General features: G+C 41.6%; 3 protein-coding genes across 5 annotated transcripts in view; 2 read left to right on the top strand and 1 right to left on the bottom strand.

The window, feature by feature from the left end:
• The first annotated feature begins 2,221 nt into the window (after nt 1-2,221).
• LOC116737098 (zinc finger protein AEBP2-like) lies at nt 2,222-6,889 on the top strand. Of its 2 annotated transcripts, XM_032590093.1 has the most exons (8): nt 2,226-3,010; nt 4,621-4,852; nt 5,532-5,639; nt 5,713-5,899; nt 5,988-6,112; nt 6,185-6,252; nt 6,369-6,482; nt 6,567-6,889. In XM_032590093.1, exons 1-8 carry the CDS (start codon nt 2,502-2,504, stop codon nt 6,577-6,579), a joined length of 1,356 nt encoding a protein of 451 aa, XP_032445984.1. In that variant the 5' UTR covers nt 2,226-2,501; the 3' UTR covers nt 6,580-6,889. The 2 variants fall into 2 exon arrangements, with proteins under 2 accessions (XP_032445983.1, XP_032445984.1); XM_032590092.1 differs by having other exon boundaries at nt 2,222-3,010; nt 5,988-6,252.
• Nucleotides 6,890-8,702: 1,813 nt separating this feature from the next.
• On the top strand, nt 8,703-10,946 carry ndufa5 (NADH:ubiquinone oxidoreductase subunit A5). The gene is made up of 5 exons (XM_032590100.1): nt 8,703-8,797; nt 9,381-9,425; nt 9,493-9,609; nt 9,689-9,754; nt 10,785-10,946. The coding sequence occupies exons 1-5, from the start codon at nt 8,777-8,779 to the stop codon at nt 10,884-10,886; spliced, it is 351 nt and encodes a 116-aa protein (XP_032445991.1). The 5' UTR covers nt 8,703-8,776; the 3' UTR covers nt 10,887-10,946.
• cog5 (component of oligomeric golgi complex 5) overlaps nt 10,943-20,161 on the bottom strand; it is a 68,396-nt gene continuing 59,177 nt past the window's right edge. For both annotated transcript variants that reach the window (XM_032590089.1, XM_032590090.1), the window contains exons 16-22: nt 14,680-14,742; nt 13,694-13,797; nt 12,807-13,044; nt 12,606-12,682; nt 11,893-12,019; nt 11,734-11,813; nt 10,943-11,209 (exon numbers count right to left, since the gene is read on the bottom strand). In XM_032590089.1, the coding sequence (XP_032445980.1) occupies nt 11,083-11,209; nt 11,734-11,813; nt 11,893-12,019; nt 12,606-12,682; nt 12,807-13,044; nt 13,694-13,797; nt 14,680-14,742 (816 nt within the window). In that variant the 3' untranslated portion in view covers nt 10,943-11,082. The remainder of the gene's footprint in view (nt 11,210-11,733; nt 11,814-11,892; nt 12,020-12,605; nt 12,683-12,806; nt 13,045-13,693; nt 13,798-14,679; nt 14,743-20,161) is intronic.

The raw sequence follows: 20,161 nt of genomic DNA, 5'->3' as shown, positions 1-20,161 counted from the left end.
TTAGAATGCTTCCGATTTTTGTCTGTTTTTGCAGCTTTTGTCTTCTGTTTTCCTCTCTCACTTTGGTTTGCTTAGGTAGCAAACATGAAATAAAGAGTTTGTGATTCTGTCCTAGATGGTGATACATAGCAGAATAGCACACGTATGAAGCAATAAGGCAGACTTTGGCGCTTCAGGACGAATAAATTTAAGACATGTATAAATTGTAAAACTAATTCTAAAAAGAAGCATAATTTATCTACAACCTGAAAAAGAGTGAATATTAAAGACATCGTTATTATAAGGGTCAATATGCAAAAGGTTCATACCCCATCTGTTTTATATCATGTGAAATAAATGTTGATGTTCCTAAAGTTGTTCAGTCTATTTTCTTTAATGGATGATAATTTCCCTGGTGCATTCAGTTGATAAATATAAAATGGACTTTCCTCACCATGGGAGAAGGTAAGATGTCTTATTTGTTTTATTTTATTTTTTTACACTTGTTTTTGGGAAGGCAAGTCAGGGAGAAAAATTTTGCTGTCAGACAATTGCTATTACACACAGTGTTTGGGCGGAGAGTATTTGTCACGCTCCCTTTGGAGCGTATGCTTTGACAAATACAAAGCATGGAGACCGGCTTTAAGGTTGTAAGGTTGTAAGTTCAATGTTTGAAAACCTGTTCACTATTCAGTTCAAATATGTTCTATTACCCATAAATGTCACTTTGATTATTCTAATAATGTGCATATAAGCCACATTAAATGCCTTAGCAATACCTACTGAAATAATAATATGAGAAAGGCATATCTCTGCATATTTATAATGTACATGTGGAAAAACTAACAACGGTAACATATAATGTCTAAGGTTTAAATTACTGTCACTTTTCACTTTTTATCAACTAAAAAATGCAATACTATATACAATAAACCCATTTAAACGAGTTAAAACATAAAAAACAAAGCCGGTACTGGGTAAGCTAGCCCTTAGTTGTACAATATTTGTACAAAAACACTAAGGGACAAAACGAAAAAAAAAAGCTTTAGCGGGAACATCAAAATGCAGAAGCATTATCTGACCCCCACCCCCTCCAGTCCGTCCCTCCGGGCCTCAGCAAAATTGCCAAGTCTTGACCGGTCCGCGGTAATACAACCAGTTGGGGACCACTGCTCTAGGGGAAATAGGGATTTTTTTTCTTTTGCGTTCCCTCGCAATGTGCTTACTGCAATATTTGCTGGTCTAGTTTCACAATGTCAATTTAAAATTTTAAATATATACACATATAAAGAGCCTCAGTGAAAACGTGTTTATTCTTAACTCTTTGGTGGAAAAAAATGATTGAAAATCGATTTATTCACTGCATGTCTGTTTGTGTAAGGTTGAGATGGAACGGCGCTTTAACCCATTCGGATTACCAACACAAAAAAGACACAAATCAAAACGGTCAGATTACTTATTACTCCGTGATAATAACTCATAAATAGTCGACATAGTTGAATGTATTTTGTTTCTTTCTTTCCTACTAATGGAAAGTTTGTGTTTATATCATAGGTTTGTGGTTCATTTCTATAATAAATATAAAGATATCAAACTTCAGGTATTTCATATTAAGATACGTGGAAAAACCTCACGAACACTCCATATAGTAGAAAGTACGATGGTCTCAGTAAGAAAGGCTTCAATTATGCCGCATGAACTAATTAGTATATTATTGCGAGAGAACGCAAAAGTTTTGCGAGCTAACGCAAAAGAATACAATTTCCCCATGTCACCTAGAGGGCTCCGTAGTGTGCTGACTTTTGATCGTTCCTCTGAAAAGCTCAAAGAGAATTGCTTCAATTTTGTTTGTACTCAGAACGTTATGGCACATCCTTGTTTTGTTCTCGTGGGACCAGAGAGCACTGCAGCAACACCCCTAGAAAGAAACAGCCAACCAAACACTCATCACATCACCGCGTTCACCCTCTAGTTTGGTTCGTTTATCTGTTTGTTGAAACACGTGGAAATGAGAGAATAGGACGTTAAAGTGAGCGAAGATGCTTCACTCGCTCAAAAGTTCACTGTACTTGGTAATGTACACTCAATGTGTAAAGGAAAATGGCTTTTTTTTGTTTGGTTTTTTTTTTGTTTGTTAGAAAAGTCAAAATTGACTTGTAAATGGTCTGGTCTTCTCACCGTTACTAAGTTCCTGTCTAATAAGATAAGTAGGACCTACTGCTGAAAGCAACAAACTGAAATGTAAGGGATTCTGCTGCTTAGAAGCAGTCAGTTGGAGGTAGTGAGAATACTTGCTTTGAAACGCTTTTTTCTTAACGTTTTGAATTTGTTGTGGGTAGTTGTTTTAATAGCTAATTTCTTTACAAACCGAGTGAAACATCTTCCGAAATAGAGCAGCTTTTTCGCCACGATTTTTATGACGTCACGCCACCCTCAGCTTTGCTTTACATTTGAAGCTTAGAGAAGCACGGGGTGAACTTTTCTCGCGAAACATTACAAAAACAGCGCGTGTGCTGTGCTAAATGGCTCAGATGAGGGCTGAAGGGACTGAACACGGTTCATATCAGTCTGAATCCAAACAAAGCGACTCTTGGACCAGCTTGAAGGGACAAGCCGCGGAAGACCCCAAACGGGAACCGGGTGTCAACAACGAGGACAAACCAGCCGAGGACTGCGGCAGTTGTACGGCAGCGGGGCCCGGGCACAACCCGCCGCCCTTTTCTGACATGGACGGGGAAGGTACGTCGCCTCACAGCAAGCCGGGCAACAACGATGTGGAAGGTGGCTTTAAACTCGGCGAACCTGGAGAAAGCCCTGCGCAGGGTAGTCTGGCGAGCAGCACAGACTCCGCACAAGAGGGCTCGCGAGTGCTGAAAGCAGAACAAAGAGAAGCGGAGAACGTGTGCAGCTCAGCGCCTCGCGGCTGCACAAAGCCCGCGGGAAAGGCCGAACACGCGGCCAGGAGGTGGGTCGGTGTGGAGTTGAACTCCGTGGAAGGAGAGCCGCTCAGCCGCATGGACTCTGAGGACAGGTTGGTAAAAGCCGGAGAAGGAGGCAGAAGGCCGCTCACTTGAGTTTCAGAGAGACACGACCACACGGTCCAAGTTCACCACCTAAAGCGTTTAATAAAGTTTTTAGGGTGACTGTGTGTTTCCTAGAGCTTATAAGAAATGATTTCTTAAGTATAATGATCGCTGTAGTATGGCGTACCATGTGAAGCACATGTAGTGATAACATTTACCATGTGATTACGCCTTTAAATCCGCAGTAACACTCGGATTGCTCTTTTAATTAGTGTGAATTGATGTAGAAAGTAAGCAGCAGTCAGAGATCCGGAGAAAGTTCTTCTCAGAGGCAATTTCTAGACATTTCTAGAAAATCAGATGTTTAGCAGGAGAAAAACATCTGATTTTCTGAAATGTTCTAATACAACTGAGAAAATCAAAAGAAAATTTGTTACTCATTTCAGAAAATGAAGCTATGGTTACTTTTTTTTCTTGAAATTTTGATAACTGATTATGAAAATCCAATATTCAGTATCTCAGAAAATTATACTATGTAAAAACAAAACAGGATACTCTAAACAGAAATGACAGGAAAACATATTCAGAAGTCTGAATACTCAATACTTATCGTTTCTGCTTTGGTGAGCAGAAAGCCCAGGTTGCATGTTGGATGTGGTTTCTCATCCTCCTCTTGATACTCAGAAGTTCTGGTTTGGTCCTTGAGCTAATCAAGAACAGGATTGGCACATGGTCAGTGGAGCAGCTTTTGGTACCTTAAGGTTGGTACCATGGCCCATTGGAAAATTAAATCATCTCCATAGATGAGAGTGTTCTAGAATTTCATGATAGTTGGCTGTATTGACTGTGACCTCAGAAAGCCCAGTGAACCAGAACCAGCAGAGGACATCTGGAAACTTAACTCTGGCAACATGCAATTTGTGCATTTCTCCACTCTTCCTCCAGACTGACACTTTGATTTCCAAATTAAATGCAGAATTTATTTTCATCCAAAAAGGGGCTTTGGACACCGAGCAACAGAAAAATAACTGAATTTTTCTGACCCTGGTTAGAAGCTCCCCCAAACTTTTTAATGGACATTCTCCTATCACACTTTTTCCCTCCACTCAGTTTTCCATAGCATGAGTTTGTTGGTATTTTTCACAACATTCTAATTTTGAGTCTCTGCATTTTGGGTTTTTCTTATCTAGCTATTATCAAAATGACAAGAATTAAAATACTGAAAGATCTGATATCAGTGGTCTGGGTCTAGAAACAACTGAGGCTTCATAGAAATGTGGCTAATTAGTGAAGTTAGTTAGTGGTGATTGATTTCCCGCCTCAGGGACAAAGTTGGTTTGAATAGCTGTTTAATTTTTTGTTTTTTCCTTCAATAAAATGAAATTATTCATAGCTGTGAAACATTAATGTAGGATTAGCATTTTTTCACCTCTGTACGAGATGATCATCTGAATCTGGATTATATACACAATCAATTGGGATTTGATTGCTAACTTCCTGAACAGTTAGCAAGTGTCAAGTGTTATTGACAAGCATTGTTGCTAATGGATGCGATCCAAAACATCATGATAAAATTTTTAGTTCAGACCATTCTTTGTTGCTTCTGTATCTGTTCCAGTTTCTGCTCCACCCTGATGGACATAGAGAGCACTGCATCCAGCGGTCGTTCGACTCCTGCCATGCTCAATGGTCACAGTGGGGGGGCAGCGGCAGTAGCAGGCTCTGGACCTGCTGTGAGCAAATCTCTGAACTACACCTGCTGCTGGGATGACTGCCAGCTGCTGTTCTCCAGCAGCCCTGACCTGGCTGAACACATCCGAGCCATGCATGTGGATGGACAGAGAGGAGGGGTCAGTCTGTTTGACTTGGATGCTGCTGATTCTAGTAGCTCACACCGTCAGCGTTAGGGCAGTCCACAGCCCACCATGTTACCCTAACCCTATAGTTACAAAAAACTGTGGCGGTATGATCAGGCGTCATAATTTTTCCAAACTTGCCTGTTTGTGTGTGAAGCAAACGGGCCAGTACACACACCCTTCGCCCAGTTATAAACCTAACTTAATCTCTCTTTTCTGTCACTGTTCCTGGTATATAAAAAACCTTAGCAAATAAAGCCTGGTGGCCCGCCAGGCCTATACAGTGTGTGTATACACCACAGTTCACAATGAGAGAAATCCAGCATAGCTATGCTGGATTAAAAAAAAATCAATATTTTTGTTCTGTTTTGACTGTAATCATGATAGAGTCCCAGATTAAGTTTAGTTTTGAAGGTACTTTCTGTTTCAATACAATGAACAATTGTGTCACTTATTGTTGGTGGAGTATTTTTGTCATTATTTAGTAGAGGTCAGTTTTCACTTTGCAGTGAAAAAACCCTATAAACAGCTTTATGGGTTTCATTAACTGGTAGAACATGACAGCTGACCACAGCATAAAGTGATTGTTGGTGCACAGCTTCAGAGGATGTCTGAACATGGTGTGTGCTTCAGACTCTACCAATGCTGACTGCTGCAGCTCTCTGTGACCCAGGTGTTTGTGTGCCTGTGGAAGAACTGCAAGGTGTACAACACTCCGTCCACCAGTCAGAGTTGGCTGCAGAGACACATGCTGACCCACAGCGGAGACAAGCCCTTCAAGGTAACATCACACATCTGCAGCTTCCGCATCAGGTCAATGTTCCCCCTCCAACTAACTGTCCATTCTCTTGCAGTGTGTGGTTGGCGGCTGCAATGCCACTTTTGCCTCACAGGGGGGGCTGGCACGCCACGTCCCCACCCACTTTAGTTCCCAAGGTTCTTCCAAAACATCCAGTCAGGGCAAAGTGAAGGAGGAATCTCCATCCAAGGCTGGTCTGATCAAGAGGAGGAAACTCAGGAACAAATATAGACGCTCACTGCGTATGAGTGATACACACACATGATTATGAATTCAGTCTAATAGCTGATATCGGTCAATCTCACAGTGAGATTCTTCACCTGTTTCCAGCTCGACCTCATGACTTCTTTGATGCACAAACCATGGAGGCCATCCGGCATCGAGCCATATGTCTCAACCTGGCAACACACATTGAGAGCCAGGGCAACGGACACAGTGTGGTCTTCCACAGCACGGTTAGTTCTCTCTCTGTCTCAGAGCAGGATACCACAGCTCTGAACCCACCTCTGCTCTCTTTTGGTTTCCAGGTGATAGCCAGGAGGAAAGAGGATTCTGGGAAAGTGAAGGTGCTGCTGCACTGGACACCTGAAGACATGTAAGTCCTTAACTTCCTGAACCTCCCAGAAACTCCACTGTTGTCATAACTGGTCATTTTAGCAGTTGTCTGCCAGTTTCCACTCAGTGACGTTAAAGTGTTCCTGTGTGCATCAGACTGCCTGATGTGTGGGTGAATGAGAGCGACAGACTGCAGCTGAAGACCAAGGTGGTTCATCTGTCCAAGCTGCCCACAGACACAGCTGTCCTCCTGGCCCCCAACATTTACAGGCAAGGGTGAACATGGAATTACATTGCAAAAAACATTGAAAATATTTTTTTAAAATCTTTTTTGGTGCCTGTTTTTCTCCACAGGATGTTCTTCTGATGAATCCAACTTTGCTGAAATTCCAGGGGAAGACATTTCTGCTCAGCTCTATGTGAAGTTTCCTCTTCATCCAAGAGGATCTTAGGAATTTAGTAACTTGTCTCCGTGGCTTTTTTTGGCCACCAGTATTATTAGGTGCAGTTTGTAGAAAGCATGTTGCTTGTTTTAGGTAACACAGCTAGAGTGAAAAACAAATGAACTGCATCTATAGAGGCAGTTGTAAATATATAAGATTTGTAATATATTTTTATACACTTTTTGTACTCCCATGTAGCTGATGCAAATCTTTTTAATAAAAGTCTCAAAATGAGCTCATGTTGTTTATGTTCAAATAACACAGTGATTTCTTTGCTCTTATTGCAGCAGCGTTAATTCAGAATATGAACTAAAGACAAATGAACTGCATCTGTAGAGAGGTGCAGAGATGAAATGCATCTCTGAGATGAGAGAGATGAAGCTGAGCAGTTTAGGGACTGCTCAGCTTCTGGTAGCGGTTCTTGATGTAGGTCAGGTCCTACAGAATGCCACAAAACCCAAAATGTTTTGCTTGGCATCAAAACTAGCAACGCCTGTTTTATTTTTAATTCATAAAGTATTTTGGTTTTACTTTGGCCTGTCCAACTGGACAGAGTTCCTGGGGAAGACTAAAATCAAGCTGGCATGGGAACACCTTGGGTTGTCCTTGTCCATCAGTGACCCAATCAAAACTGATTATTGAAAAACAAAAATTCTTCAAGCTGCAATTTGTTCTGTAGGGAGAAACAGAAAATGGCAGTTGAAGCATTTCCTCAAACATTTTCTGGTCTCCAACATGGCTGTACTTTTTGTACATAAACACAAAGTATATTTTCCCTTTTTTTTGCCAACAACTGTGGAAATAGTGCAACACTGAGTGGATATTGAGGTGGATATTGATGCAGCAACATCTTCAGAGACATTTTGACTGACTGCTATCAGAGATCCTGCACAGCATCACCAACCATGATGAGGATATTTGAGTTACTTTGGAGGCAAGGTATGCCATACTATTGAACAGAGGTGAATTTTGGGATGTTTGTCCTCAGATTCTTTCTTTGAGCAAGTAAGAATTCTAACATTTTTATATCAGAAAACACCTATTTTAGAGAAATATATTTTCATCTATCGCAATTACCCTCGTTGTTGGGCTCCAGTTCTTTGATTAAAAAATGTGATATTGTTTAAACGACCATTTATTTCCTAGGGTAAAAAAATAATATTCTAAATAAATTCCTAGAGCATAGATCACTAAAATAAGATCTATGCTTTTCCTATAGCTCTTATTTTGAAGTCAGTCTTTGAAGAACAGGATTTGTTATGATGAATCTCTTATGAGATCCTAAGAGATCCTATTTCTGAGATAGGTGAAAATGTGCAAGATTATCACAATATCGCGCTCACAAAACGTGCACATTTTGTGAACGCGATATTGAAACGCGATATTGAATCTGGTTGCGCAGATAAAGATCCGCTGTTCTTTATCTGCGCAACCATTAAGAACTTTTTGATTGATTTGCAGGTTTAACAGTAATTTTGATGTTTTTGGTTTGTTATAAAAAGACAAAAAACAAAAACTCTGTATCAACGTTATTTTGTGTCTGTACAAATCGATTTTGAAATGAGTAAAATTTTGCCAAAGTTGTGGGAAAAATTAAAAAGGGAAAATAATTTTTGGGCTGACATGCTAATTATACACTTTCTCCAGCATTAAACTATTATTACTTTATCTCTTTTTATATTTTTATTTTTAAGTATTCTTGAATAAATGGATATTTTTCCATTCTGAAGAATGTAATATTGTTTTTCATGAAGTTTGCACATGTTGATTTAAAATAAAATAAACACATAAAATACACATAAAATAAATAAAATTAATTAAAATAAAAAATAAAACCAATGTCCATGACGTTTCCGCAAGTACGCATATTGAAAAACGGCCAAACTGTGTGAAATAATTATTACAAAATAGTTTCTTTTTTGAAACTGTATTTCAAAAAACAAATACAATTTCGTAGCCAAAAACTGTCTTAAATGTAGATTGAGAGGTAGTTTTTGTAAGATTCACTTACTGTGTACTTTTTCTATTTTTGGATAAACCTTTAAAAAGACCAGAAAATATGCTGACTGACGCTGACGTCATAACTGATTGCCGGAAGTCCTACTGTATTGGCAGTGAAAGATGGCCGGGTTACTAAAGAAGGTACGTGTAGAGGTCAAGTTCTCATGTTCATGTTCCTTTTAGTTTGTTAGGGATGAAGGCAGCGGGTGAAACCCAGCAGAATGTCAGGCAGCAGCGCATGAAGCAGCAGCTGCAGCAACGCGAACGAGCCCTGAGCTTCTCTAAGCTAACATTCCTCAGGCAGTTTGATAAACCTATCAAACCTATATTAAATTATCTATCTATCTATGAATGATAGCTTTAATCGAACAATAAATTGTTACATATGTTACATTTCTGTTTGATAGACAACTTTTATATCAGGGAAACTGAAATGTGTCCAGTTTGCTTTATCAACGGCCACATTATTAAAACACACAAACAAAAAAAATTTCTGTTTGAATTGATTTCACTTAACATTTTTTCCTGTTCTTTCGTTTTCTCTTTCCATTACTTCCAGTACTTAGACAAAAATAGTCAAACTGGATAACTCCTGGGCTCAGCTTGCCCAAGAGTTGTTTAAGACATTTTAGATGTTTCTTTGTTCTTTTACTCGCTGCTCAGTGAAAGTGGGAGTTTGTAGAACCTGAACTTACAGCTGTTCCCTATTCCTGTTCCCTTCCAGACCACCGGCCTTGTTGGCCTCGCTGTCTCCCAGAATCCTCATGAGGTGAGCAGGGTGCAGTTTGGAATTTTCCAGCTGAAGCTATTCACTCAAAGATTTTCCTCTTTCTCAGCGTCTACGAATTCTTTATGCAAAGATCTTGGCATCACTACAGACCATGCCACAGGACGCCGCATACAGGAAGTACACAGAGCAGCTGGTTAACGAGCGCTTAGACCATGTGAAAACGGTCAGCAGACCCAGCTCACCACGTCACTCAGCGATTATTCAATTTAAAGATGAAGCTTTGATTTGCTTTCTGTTGACAGGAGCCAGATGTCGTGAAGCTAGAGAAGAAAATAAACGGTGGACAGATTGAAGAAGTCATCTTCCAGGTAGGAAACAGGACAGCAAACTGACAGCAAAAGACGCTGGCTGTTCCAGACTGTTGGCTTAAACAAGGAGCAAGTTCAAACCAAATATTGGTTTCAAGATGTCAAACATGCAAGACTGAAACTCAAAGCTTGAAAAGAAAAAAAGTCAGAAAAGCTATAGGAATGATCAACACAGCAAATCTTTTCCTCTGGAAAGGTTAGGACGCTGCGTACAGGAAGTATGTTCAAAACATGAACCAAATGTATCGATTTGGTTTATAATTCTGGAAATTTTTTGTTTGCTCTACTTGTTTTTTCAAATCCAACATGTGTGAGATACAAGGGCTGTATAATGTTATCAATTCTACGATATTTATCGATCTTTTTTTCTCGTAAAGTATCGATTTTCCATCCGCGAGTACGGACATTAAATCCTACTCAAATCCCTGATGTTCCAACTTGCACATGTACATTAAAAATGACGTAACGAAATAATTACAATTAATTAAATAATGAAATGAAATTGATAAATTCCATTATCTAAGTGAATAAGACAAAAAAGGAACCCTACCCTATACATAATACTTAATCAATTTACTTAATCAAAGTAAATGTTTAACAAAAATATTATTACACCAGTATTACACTATCAGTTCAATTACTTTAATTCAAGTCTATGGAACAGTCACAAAATGTCACCAAAAGCACTCTGTCCCTCTAAAATAATCATTCACAACATTTTAAAAATGTATCAAATCGTACCGCTTGCTGAATATTGTGATATTGTATCGTGGGAATAGTGTATCGCTACAGCTTTAACAGCTTTTATTTTATTTAAAAGGTTTTTAGTACACAAGGAACAAAAGTGGAATAATTTAGAAGTGACTAAAATGATATGATAATCTAAAATGATGAGATGATAATCAGAACAAGCTTAGAAATGTTGGAGGAGGAAGATTGTTTTGAACAATCGATGGAGCATTCAGCGGGTTTTAATGCAACAGCAAACTAAGATTGTTGCTCTGCTGACGGATGGTGTTCTGTGTTGCAGGCGGAGTGTGAGCTGAGTCTGTCCAGGAAGATGGCTGACTGGAAACCATGGGAGCCACTGGTGGAGGAGGCTCCACCCAACCAGTGGAAGTGGCCCATCTGAAATGAGTTGTGTTGCTGTGTGTGTGAGTTCTGCTTCTAATAAAGAAAACTCTAGAAGAAACATTAGTTCCTTTATTCTCAAAGTTAACTCATAGCGTTGTACATCAGCGCCTGTTCCTGCACAGGATCCAGAAAATGTATACGACATGTAGTAACAGTAAGAAATTCTGCTTCTGACAGCAGCACCACTGCACCCTTCAGGCTTTGGGCCCTTGAGCAGCACTGGTGGCCCTCTGTAACAGCTGCAGCATGATGGGATAGATGGAAGCAAACTCTTTTCCCTGCCGAGTTCTCACCAACTGCACGTAGGCCTCCAGGGCCCCCCTGTGGAGAGGACACACACACACACACAGTCTTCTAATTGATGGGAGCAGAGGAGTTCCTGTCTGACTGCACCTGTAACCTGGCAAAGGACTTTATTAGAGTAAAACTGGAGGGGGGGAGTGGGGACTGACTGGGTTTTTAGTAAGATCCAGTTGCGGGTTACCATGGCAGCGTGCACAGACACAGCAAATGTTGGAAATCAGACAAGTTGCACAAGGTGGATTTGTTGGAAATTTGTTGAGAATTTGACCAGAGGAGCTCCTCACTGGTTAGTCTGGAAAACTGCCAGAACGAGTCCAGTTTGGACTGAAGCAGTGAATGAATAGAATATTTAAACAGAAAATAAAGAGTTCTAAATCCAGACCTTTGCAGAGTGAGGAGGAACTCTGAATGTGAGACTGAAGTGCCTCCTTCAGTCTCCACAAACTACTAGTTAAAGTCAAATGATGACCACTAGAGGTCATCACTGCCCACAAATACAATCCTACTGAGACTGAAAAGGTGGGAGAAGAGAGGAGAACCACCTGATGAGGGCGAGTCTGTCTCTCTCAGAGGGGTGATCATCCAGCCACTGGGAATAACGTGCAATGGACCACTCTGCTCTCTGTGGAGGGGCAAACAAAGTTCTGTATCATCCCCAACTGTATGTGTGTGTGTGTGTGTGTGTTTGTGTTTGTATAGACCTGATGAGGTGATCTGAGCTCAGATGGGGCTCTGGTGAAGAGAAAGTGAAGCACGGTGCTGTAGGGGATCAGGTCACCTACTGCAGGACTGCTGGCGATCAGTTCACTGGTCTGAAACAGCAGAGGTCTGAAACACAGCACACACAACGTTTCTTATTGCACACACACAGTGTCCAAAACTTTCACCAATGAAAACCTTAATGAAAAGCTGAAAGGTCTGAAGAAATAAAAACATGACTGGAAGGAACAGAGCAGCATCTCTTCAGCTTTTTATTGATCACACAAATAGTGTCTATTTTTCATTTCAGCTCATAAAAAGGGGGCAAACAAATAGTCTCAGCTGACCTAAATTGCAAATATGGGAGGATTTTCTTTTTCAGGATTTTTGGTTTCTTTGGGGTCTTCCCCCCCGGCGGGGACTCAAACTTGTGATGGCGGCGTCAAAGACTGAGGCGACAGACCCTCATCCACCGCGGACCCTCAGCTCCGGTGGCTGGGAGGATTTTTATCTGTAATGTCTTGAAACCACTCAGCAAACATTAAGGCTATGTTTCCATAAAAGCTCAGTCACAGGTTTCATGGCTGGCATTTACTACATTCTGTACACATGGTTAGAGCAGGATGTGAACCAACTAATTACTAAAATAACCCAGTTTGGTTCTTGGTTATAACCACATAAATAAGAGAGTAATTTGCAGTCAGAGGGCACAGACCTGAAAGAGCGCAACATCCTGTACGGCTTCCCCAAATCGGACACTCTCCTGCACAGAGGGGCTACAGCCATCTCCATCTGACACACAGATTCACACAGTAATAATGCAGCATGCACTATTACAGACAACACAGTCTGGAAGGGCTTGGACTCTGAACTGGATTCTGAACTATCCAAGCCCCACATTTCAGCAGATCCTTACCTGTGCAAAGTCAGCAGCCAGCCTCATTTTGCCTCCTTCCCCCAGTGGGCGCAGCAGGCTCGCATGGCGAAGGAACAGCTCAATGGCTCTCTGGGCGATGGAGTCCGTGTTGTCATAGACGAAGTCCACACACTGGAAATGTTTGAAGTAGTCGGCCATTACTCTGGAGATGAAACCCTGCAGCTCCTTCATGTACAGGGAGCATGGGACATCTGGCTTATCAGGGCTGGACAGAGTCCTGGAAAACACACAAAAGACACACACAGACAATTGATGAGGAGATGATGTTACAAACAAGAATATTTAATATTAGCATAAAGCTAATATTTTTTAGTTGGGAGAAGGAGAACTTGGAAAACTCAACATTTGTGCAAATCTCCAGCTGCTTTGAGTTAAACCACTTATTTTCTTGAGTTAACTGAGAATTTGAAATGAGAGCTAATCTAATCATCTCTCTGAGGCGTCATTCAGACACAATGTGTCTCTTCTGATATTATGTGTTGGTGACAAAAGTTCAAAAAGAATGGCAAACTTTTAAATTGTCAACTTTTGCTCTTGCTGTTGAGTAAATTTAATGTTAACAGTGACCATCAAAACTTGATTTTGTAAAAAGCTCCATTACAAAATTAGTTAAACTATTTCCTAAATATTCATTTCAACCCAACCACCTCACTGGGTTCAAATAGAAGTTTGTGCCTCTAGATAAAAGTGGAGGCCAGACAAACTTTAACTTCAATACAGCATGAAAAACAAAACAACTTCCAACTATGTATAACTTCTGCTTGGCATGTTTCAAAGATCCAGTCAGAACACTCTCAGCCTGTGACTGACATCGTCTTGCATCTTTCTTATTTCACAGAGGAACAAAAAGAAAGTAAATGTCTCACCCTGAGAAGTCTTCTTGGTGAAGTGTGATGATGATGGCCTCAATAGAGTCGCTCACAGACTGCAGCAGAGGCTGCACTGCGCTGCTCATCAGGGCCTGAACTCCCTGAGGTCAAATCAGGTCAACAGTTAAACAGACACACTGACATAGGAACAGCTTCTGAGCTTCTGAGTCCAGCGTTTAGATCTCTGTATGTTAGAGAAACATTGATGGTAGATCTCTATTTGGTAGATCTGATATTAACTCAAGTCCATCCTGATTCCTTGCCTTAAACTTGCAGGCAGGCAAATAAACTTTAAGGCTAAAACATCTTCAAGGAAAGCTGCAGCACTTCAGCAACAAATTACTGAGGAGTGACCGACTTGTTCTGACTCATTAAAATTGGTCCTAAGCAGAAAGGCACACAAATTAGAGACTACACTCCACAATCCCTTCTCTCTCTATGCCAGGGGGCCCTCTTTTTTGGGCCCTCGAGGACCCAAAAAAGTGGGTCCTCGAGGGCCGGCATCCTGCACGTTTTAGTTCTCTCCCTGGTGGTAGTAACAACTTTTTCAGCATGTCAGTGTTCTTCTTAGGCCTTCTAAGAAGGCGAGCCAGCATTGGATCCAGGTGCATTAAACCAGGGAGAGAACTAAAATAAGTAGGATGCCGGCCCTCGAGGACCCACTTTTGGCCTCGAGGGTTCTATGCCCTTCTTCCAGTAAAGCTGATAAATAAAGGCCACTAGCACTAATAAAACCTTTAACAAAGCTGGATTGTACCAATTGTTAGATTTACTCAGATAAACACATTTACTTATATTTAAAGATCTTAAGTACTATTTTGAATTAAACAAAAAGAAACTGACCTTCCATCTGTGCGCCATAAAGTTCTTTGAGGTAACATTTTAGAAAGAAAAAGACTGATTTGACCTGAATTGAAAACCACACAAAATCAGGTCTATATATAGATATGATTCATAGTTGAATCATGAGAGAAGTTTGATACCTCCAAAGAAGACAAGAGGGCATCTACCGCAGCTGGTGGACATGCTCCCAAAGCAGAAATAATCTGCAAATGAAAAAAAACATCTGTTAGCGAGGGCAAAAATAGTCCAGAACAGCACATGGTCACCACTGTCACTTTGAGGAGAAGGTGCTAAAGCTTCTCATCAAAGCCTGCAGGCAAAAAACATGATTTTGAGGTTAAATTACCAGAATGAACAAAATAAATATAACATTAAAATTCTTTTCAAAAATTTTATCAAGTCTGATAAGCCTGTCAGATTGAAGATTATGTGCCAATATTAATTTATATTAGCACATAAACTAATATTTGAGCAAAGCCTGAGGTTCTCTGACATTTGATTCTGAGATTGCAACTGGCTGGAAGAATTAGGGCAGAAATGATTTAAAGGGATCGATGATCCCTTTGTAACAATAGACTTTAATTGAGAAATGTTTATTTTAGAAGTAAAAACAATACAGTAATAACAATTACTGTATTGCATTATGATACTGTAGGTTAAGTTTTTATAAATTTTAACAAAATATTGTCACACGAACGCCGCCATGTTGTTCACGCTGCAATGCATTCTGGGTAAATGATGTCTAGGGTCCAACTGCACAAGCTGTCCAGCCAAAACAGTGATAATTAAGTTACTTTGTGGGTTTATAGCATTGTCAGCAATGCTATAAATTGTCAGCAATGCTATAAACCGCAGCTCATTGAAATCACAAGAGCTAATGAAGATGAGCAGAAGCAAATAGAGGAGCTGCTGCTGCTGCTGCCTTCAAATGAAACAAAGAATGACACGTATCTCAGGTCGGACTGTGCTAGCCATCAATCCGTCCTACCTCCTTGTGGTAATGTACATGAGCACATCGATGCTACGTCACGCACTTCTTACTTAGCAGATTTCTTATCCTACCTGTGGAAGTTTTGTTTCGTCTCTTTTATTTCATCAAAGATTAGGGTAAACTTTATTTCATTTATTTTATACCTGGCTTTCATTAAGCTGCTGTATTACTTCATGACAGGCAGTTTGTAAACATAAATGGTTTTAGTTTGGTGCCTGGAATGTTGTTACTATACTGTAAACAAGAGCGATCCCATTGCTTGGCATCAACCACCTTTGGTCATGTTTTCGAAAGGCAGCACTGACCAATAGACATAGCTGGTACAAAAATCTGACGAGGTAGCACAAATCGTCAGAACATCGGACATGTCTGGTCCGATGACTGCTGTTTAGCAGCGTGGTGACTGTGAATATATGAGTATTAGTGTGTAGTTGGATGTGAATTTATAACTATAAAATTTAGCACTGGGATAATACCAGATTATTTTCTGAATTATATTACAGGTGTATACAGAATTTCCCCCAGAAAACTTGCTAAGCCCAGTGGAACTGATGCAGCCCACTGTGTTTTTGTATTAAAAGATGTTAAGTTGACAGGAAACGGAAAAATATTACTTGGTAATTATGTTATTGGAGAACATTGCTGTCAATACTATAAACCCACAACTATAGAATTTTAAAAACAACAAATTAAAAAAAAACCAATTAAAATAAATATAAATTATTTGCACTTTTATTAAATCCAAATTAAGTCATCAGTTAGTGGATCTAAAAACACAATGTAATGCTGATGACATTTAGAGCTGCTTAGTTTAAACTAAGCAGCTGCCTAAGGGCCCCTAGGCCTTGAGGGGCCCCATAAACACTAATATTTTAACACAAACCACAGATATAGAACTATAACATGTGTTTATTGACAAAATCAATGCTGTTAAGTTCAATTTTAAATTGTTTAACATTTAAATGTAAAATTTTAAGGACCTGACAAGTTTACTTTGTAAAAGTTCAAAGAACAATCTTTGAACATTATAGCTATGTTTGGTTACCATAGCTACAGTCTGATGCTAAGAGTTTTAGTCTTTGAGTTTGAGCTCTTTGTTCACAAATATATCTCAGTAAACTACAATTATCACTGATTGCATTTAAGGGCGGCCAATTTAACTAGGCCTCTGTCCCAGATTTCTCTAATTCCTTGTTGAAATACTGTTAGTGGTAATGACGTTCTTATTCTACTCAAGGCATGACGACCTAACTCTACTAAACTGCACAGATAAAGAGGGACAAACGGGGAGATTTAATTTATGTGGCTTTAGAAGCTCTTCCATTTTGCATCTGTTGAGATTTTTGATAAGCGCCACAGAAAGTGCTTTGGTTGTCCGAGTTTTAGGGACGAGTTTGTGGCCCTGCACTGCAACTCTGCCTGAAAGCATTTGTCATGTCAAATCATATGACACCATATGCATCAGCAGCGACATTTTATCTTATAAAATAAAATAAGAGAAAAATAAATAACATACACCCATACATGCATCTCTGGACAAAAATTACGACCAAAATTAAGATCTTTAAGACCAAGATGGCGGCGCGTGAACAACGCGAGGCTCAGCGTCTCTCCAGAATCTGCTCTTTAGTGGTTTTTTATCTATTCATGACTGGACTTTTTTTTCAGAATTGCACAGCGTTGCTGCACTACAGCAGACACAAACTTCTGGACCTTTGGAGCTACAATTTTGACTCTATGATCGCCGATCTCCGACTCATCCCAGAGGATCTCCAGAACACCGGAGGCTGCTCACTTCTCCCGGCCGGGTGGAAGTGTACGCAGGCCGCGACGAGAACGTAAACAAAGGCGGGGTAAGTGTGGAGGGGTGTGAGCTAGGCTAAAGCTAACACCACACCGGCTCCCTTTACCCAGCATTTTCCTCGCCAATGTCCGTTCTCTGGCTAATAAAATGGACGAGTTACGACTATCCATCACGAGTGACAGACGGATTATGGACTCAAATGTCATGTTTTTCACCGAAACATGGCTAAACAACAGCTGCCCGGACAATGCTATCCAGCTATGTGGACGCAACACACACCGAGCCGACAGGACAGCAGATGACTCCGGCAAGACCAGAAGCGGAGGTTTGTGCATTTATATTAACAAAGCTTGGTGCACAGACTCTGCTACTACCGAGAGTCACTGCTCACAGAATGTGGAGTTTTTAATGGTCAAATGCAGACCTTATTACCTCCCAAGGGAATTCACCTCGATCATCCTCACTGCCGTGTACACCCCCCCCCCCCCCCGGATGCTAATGCCAAGCTAGCCATGAAAGAACTCTATGCGGCTATTAGCAAACACCAAACCAAATACCCCGAGGCTGCTTTTATTGTTGCGGGTGATTTCAATCACTCCAACTTGAAGACAGTTCTTCCCAGATTCCACCAACATGTCTCCTGCCACACCAGAGGAGACAAGACCCTGGACCATGTCTACTCCAATCTGGCTGGAGCCTACAATGTGACACCCCTCCCCAACATCGGACAATCAGACCATCTCTCCCTGTTCCTCACACCTCGGTACTTACCACTCATCCAACGTGTGAAACCTACTGTGAGGACAGAAAAGGTGTGGCCAGAGGGCTCAGACGCTGTGCTCCAGGACCGGTTCAGGAATACAGATTGGACTATTTTCCACCATACAGACTTGGATCAGTACGCCTCATCTGTACTGAACCATATTTCCACCACCATAGAACGTGTCACCACCTGCAAATGCATTACCATGTACCCCAACCAGAAGCCCTGGATGAACCGAGACGTTCGTCTCCTGCTGAAGGCCCGCAACATCGCCTTCAGGTCAGGGGATGCACAGACTTACAGTGCACCCAGGGCTGAGCTGAAGAAGGGAATCAAGAAGGCCAAACACCACTACAAAAGGAAGGTGGAGGATCATTTTTCTAACGCCAACCCCCGACGTATGTGGCAAGGCCTTCAGATTCTCACAGACTACAAGAACCCCAATACCACCCCCGCTTCTACTGATGTCTCCTTCCTCAACGAACTTAACAACTTCTATGCTCGTTTTGAGAGAGGGAATACCACAACTGCAACCAAAGCAGCTACCACCCCAGGCCAACAGCCACTGACTTTCCTCCCCACTGACGTAGGAGAGGCTCTGAGCAGGATTAAATCCCACAAGGCTGCGGGTCCTGATGGCATACCTGGACGTGTCCTCAGAACGTGCTCTGGGGAGCTGGCAGGAGTGCGGACGGACATCTTCAACCTGTCCCTGGCCCGCGCTGTGGTACCGACCTGCTTCAAGTCTACCTCCATCGTCCCAATCCCCAAGAATCCCAACCCAACTCAATGACTACCGCCCGGTAGCCCTTACCCCCATCATTACCAAGTGCTTGGAGCGGCTGGTCCTAGCACACCTCAGATCCTGTCTCTCCCCCAAGCTAGACCCCCACCAATTTGCATACAGGCAGAACAGGAGCACAGAGGATGCAGTCTCTATAGCGCTGCACTCTGTCCTTTCTCACCTGGACAGTAAGAACACTTACGCCAGACTGCTGTTCTTAGATTTTAGTTCAGCATTCAACACTGTCATCCCATCACAACTCATTACCAAACTCACAGACCTCGGCATCAGTCCACTCGTGTAACTGGTTGCTCGACTTCCTGACCAGTCGACCTCAACATGTCCGGCTGGACAACCACTTCTCATCCACCATCATCATAAACACCGGAGTGCCACAAGGCTGTGTGATGAGTCCCTTCCTCTACTTCCTCTTCACCTACGACTGCAGACCTGTCCATGGCTCTAACGCCATCATCACGTTTTCAGACGACACCACGGTGATCAGCCTCATCAGAGATAATGACGAGGCCACTTACAGGGAGGAGGTAGACCGTCTGGCTGAGTGGTGCGACAAAAACAACCTGCAGCTGAACACCGAGAAGACCAAGGAGCTTATCGTGGACTTCAGGAGGAACGCTGACCCACATCCACCCATCCACATTAAGGGGACAGTGGTGGAGCGTGTGGACACCTTTAAGTTCCTGGGAGTCCACATCTCCGAGGACCTGACTTGGACGACCAGCTGCTCCAAACTCATTAAGAAGGTGCATCAGCGCCTTCTTAATGGTACGGGAACTGCTCTGTCTCCGACCGGCAGGCGCTGCAGAGGGTGGTGAAAACTGCCCAGTATATCGCCGGGGCACCGCTCCCTGCCATCAAGGACATCTACAGGAAGTGGTGTTTGAAAAGGGCCGGGAAAATCACAAAGGACTCCACTCACCCAGCACACACACTCTTTTCCCTCCTGCCCTCTGGGAGGCGTTACAGAAGCCTACGGACCAGAACCACCAGGCACCGAAACAGCTTCTTTCCCACAGCTGTCACGCTTTTGAACGCCTCCTGACATAAAACATAAACTATAAGGACTGTACTCCTATCCTCTCATACAACAATAACACATGGACTATCCTCACACACACACACACACATCACGGACTGTTTTCTTCACACACACATACAACCTGTAAATTTTATCTGCCATTATTTATGTTGTATTATATTATATTATATACATATATAATCCATTCCCTAACATTCTTGTATAATCTGTATATTCTGTA

Source organism: Xiphophorus hellerii, chromosome 17, assembly GCF_003331165.1.
Source record: "Xiphophorus hellerii strain 12219 chromosome 17, Xiphophorus_hellerii-4.1, whole genome shotgun sequence".
NCBI classification, from domain to species: domain Eukaryota; kingdom Metazoa; phylum Chordata; class Actinopteri; order Cyprinodontiformes; family Poeciliidae; genus Xiphophorus; species Xiphophorus hellerii.
Note: the sequence above shows the minus strand (reverse complement) of the source record. Positions and strands in the feature narration are given on the sequence as shown.